This window comes from Mandrillus leucophaeus, unplaced genomic scaffold, assembly GCF_000951045.1.
Source record: "Mandrillus leucophaeus isolate KB7577 unplaced genomic scaffold, Mleu.le_1.0 Scaffold11, whole genome shotgun sequence".
NCBI lineage: Eukaryota > Metazoa > Chordata > Mammalia > Primates > Cercopithecidae > Mandrillus > Mandrillus leucophaeus.
In genome coordinates, this window is record NW_012099209.1 from 2,880,313 (window position 1) to 2,883,610 (window position 3,298).

At 60.4% G+C, this 3,298-nt stretch overlaps 2 protein-coding genes across 2 annotated transcripts in view; one reads left to right on the forward strand and one right to left on the reverse strand.

Annotated features, from left to right (window-relative positions):
* Window positions 1–345, reverse strand: part of CRLF1 (cytokine receptor-like factor 1) — a 19,339-nt gene extending 18,994 nt beyond the window's left edge. Inside the window, exon 1 of the mRNA XM_011991292.1 lies at window positions 306–345. Within this exon, the coding sequence (XP_011846682.1) occupies window positions 306–345 (40 nt within the window). The remainder of the gene's footprint in view (window positions 1–305) is intronic.
* Window positions 1–3,298, forward strand: part of TMEM59L (transmembrane protein 59-like) — a 13,664-nt gene that overhangs the window by 4,642 nt on the left and 5,724 nt on the right. Inside the window, exons 2-4 of the mRNA XM_011991293.1 lie at window positions 712–992; window positions 1,736–1,880; window positions 1,968–2,160. Of these exons, the coding sequence (XP_011846683.1) occupies window positions 819–992; window positions 1,736–1,880; window positions 1,968–2,160 (512 nt within the window). The 5' untranslated portion in view covers window positions 712–818. The remainder of the gene's footprint in view (window positions 1–711; window positions 993–1,735; window positions 1,881–1,967; window positions 2,161–3,298) is intronic.

A 3,298-nucleotide genomic window follows, 5' to 3' on the forward strand; every position in this document is an offset into this window, starting at 1 on the left:
TTTGCCCCGTTTTCCCACGAGAATTAGAAATGTTAGCATCTCCCCCTCCCCTTGCTCCTGAGCGTACCTCTGTGTCCCCTCCCACTAAGCCCCAGCCCAGGGGTCTCCAGCCTTGGGGAGATAGGGACAGATCCCCTAGGTCAGTGGATCAGGGCTGGGCCAGAGGCAGGCGAGGCTGAAGGAGCAAGGGAGGGGCTCAGAGGGCTTCCCAGAGGAGTCAAACTGCGCACAAGTTGTCTCCTTTCTAACCTGGGTGTCAAAGGAGAAGATGCCAGGCCTCAGCTGCCGGGTCCTGCGACCCTCACCTTCCTCCCTCTCCGTTCCCTGGTTGGACTCCAGCCCCATCGCCCTCCCTCCTTCGGCAACAAGCTCTTCGCCTCAGGACCCTCGCTGACCCTTGTAGCCCGGATACCCCTTTCTCCTCTTTCCCGCGTGGTAGGCGCACACATCTCCTTCTCCTCCAGGCTCTCCGCTCTCCTCGACATCCCTGGCGAATAGCCCCCTCCATCCCATCCCCCTATATATTTCCTTTTGGCACCAAGCGCCAGCAGAGATCCCCCGCCCGTGGGCACCAGGGAGGTGTCCTGGGATCCCCGCGATGGGATAGACGGTGGGGGCCGTGATGCACCTGTCCTGCCCGACCCGCACGCCGCGGGTGCCGCAGCTCAGCTCCCCCGCCCGCTCTCCGCATCTCCCACCCCCCCTTCCCAGGCTGCCTCGCTCGGGTGACGTCAGCGCCCCGGTCCCCGCCGCAGCCGCTGCATCCTCCGTGCCCGGCCTGAGCCGGAGTCCCCCGCACCCCCGCGTTCCGCCCGGCCATGGCTGCGGTGGCACTGATGCCACTGCCGCTGCTGCTGCTGCTGCTGCTGTTGGCATCGCCGCCCGCCGCCTCCGCGCCGTCCGCCCGCGATCCCTTCGCCCCCCAGCTCGGGGACACGCAGAACTGCCAGCTGCGGTGCCGCGACCGCGACCTCGGCCCGCGGCCCTCGCAGGTGAGGCGCGTGCGGTGCCAGGTGCCAGCGGGGGACGCGTGATCTCTCCGAAGGGGGAGGCGTTGGGATGGGCTTATCTTGGATGACAGCAGGAGACTTTGGTGGTGGTGGGGTATCCTTGGGGAGGTAGGGGTCGGGAATGCGGAGATTCCTCCAGTGGAGGACGGGATGAGGTGCCCTCTGATGGGGAAGGGCTTGAGGATGCAGGTCCTTGTGATAAGGGGCTGATACCACCTCCTGGGCTCCCTCCGCACTCTGCTGCGTAAGGACCCTCCAGCACCCAACCCCCAGCTCCCTCAGGCCTGACGGTCCCCCCACCTCACTCCTCCCCTGCATCGTCTTCCCTCCCCACCCAGAGCTACAGCCCCTGCTCATACCACCACTCCCCAGGATTCAAGCCTGATCTGAGTGTGACCAAAACCCCCTCCTCTGAGCCTCCCCCTCCTCCTCCAGGTCTGAGAATCCTTCTCCATCTCTCCCCTCCTCCCTGGAGCCTAGTTGGGGGAAGGCTCATTTCTCTCCGCCTTCACTGTCCAGTTCTCTTCTCAAGCTCCCTCCCCATCTCCCTCCTCAGAGCTAAGAGCCCCCACTAATATCTGTAGCCTCTCCCAACTTCATCTCCATCTGGCTAGATTCGGTGGGGAGCGGGAAAGCCTTCCCCTGCCTCCCCTGAATGCTCCGATCCCCCCACCCTCCTCCCGCCCATCCCCATGACTTGAGCTCCGTGTCCCACCCTCCCCCAGGCGGGGCTGGAGGGCGCCTCCGAGTCTCCCTATGACAGAGCTGTTCTGATCAGCGCTTGCGAGCGTGGCTGCCGCCTCTTCTCCATCTGCCGATTCGTGGCCAGGAGCTCCAAGCCTAATGCCACCCAAACTGAGTGTGAAGCAGGTGAGGGCCCGCCGGCAGGGTGTACCAGGGTGGGAAGAGGTGACCTGGGAAGGGCCGTCCCCAGTCACCCCCTCCCACTTCCCACAGCCTGCGTGGAAGCCTATGTGAAGGAGGCAGAGCAGCAGGCCTGTAGCCATGGCTGCTGGAGCCAGCCTGCGGAGCCTGAGCCAGAGCAGAAGGTGGGCCTCCGACTGCGCCTGGGTCCCCTTTCCCAATATTCCCCCCTGCTTGACCCCATGGGAAATCTTCATTCAAAAGCAGAGACTCTGCCAGACTCTGCGTTCTTTGCCAGGCCTGCCGGGCAACCCCCATCCAGCCCCGTCATGTCTCCAGCCTTAGTTGTCACCTCTGTGACATGCAACAGTGCCCCCCCATGCCCCACCACCTTTTGAGGAATAAGTGGCAGAAAACAGCCACCGTTTATCAAATATCTGTCCTGGTTCCAGCCTGACTTCAACCTGTCCCAAATGTCTTTGTGTCACTCGGAGGCACCAGGGACAATGTCACCCCCATTTAGTGTCCAGGGGACAACCTCCCAGGTCATACACAGGGCTGTGCAAGGGGCGAGATTTGAAGCCACCAGGGCTGTGGCCACTCCTCACCTCACTCATCTTAGGCACCCCCTTCCCCTGTGATTAGCTGGTGGTCACTGTCACCTGGAGGGGCTCAGAACTGCGACTCAGAGTGGAGCAGCCTTGCCTTGCGAGCATGCACACGCTGCCTTGTGGGAGAAATAATAACGGCTCATCGATGTAGTCCAAGCAATGCTGCATCAGGGGAAACTGAGGCACAGAAAGTCATGTAGCATAGCCAGAGACCTAGGGGCTGGGACTCTGCAGAAAGCCCTTTCACCACTTCTCCCATTTTTCCTCCACCCCTTCCCAGCTTTCACTGCTGTTCAGAAAAGCTCACTGCACTGTCAGCCCTTCCGATTCAGAGCTCCCTCTTTTTCGTTTTGTTTTGTTTTGTTTCGTGTTTTGTTTCGAGATGAAGTCTTGCTCTGTTGCCCAGCCTGGAGTGCAGTGGCACAATCTCGGCTCACTGCAGCCTCCGCCTCCCTGGTTCATGTGGTTCTCCTGACTCAGCCTCCTTTGCAGCTGAGATTACAGGCACCCACCACTACAATCGGCTAATTTTTGTATTTTTAGTGGAGACAGGGTTTCATCATGTTGGCCAGGCTGATCTTGAACTCCTGACCTCAAGTGATCTTCCCACATTGGCCTCCCAAAGTGCTGGGATTACAGGCGTGAGCCACCATGCCTGGCCATTAGAGCTCTGTCTTGACGCTGTCAAAATAAGAATAATGAGGATGATGATATTTTTAGTCGTAGGGACTACTACGCATTAAGTGGCTGTGCTGTGCCAGGCACTTGGCAGGCATCCTCTAGTTGAAATTTCATGGCTACTCCATGAGGGAA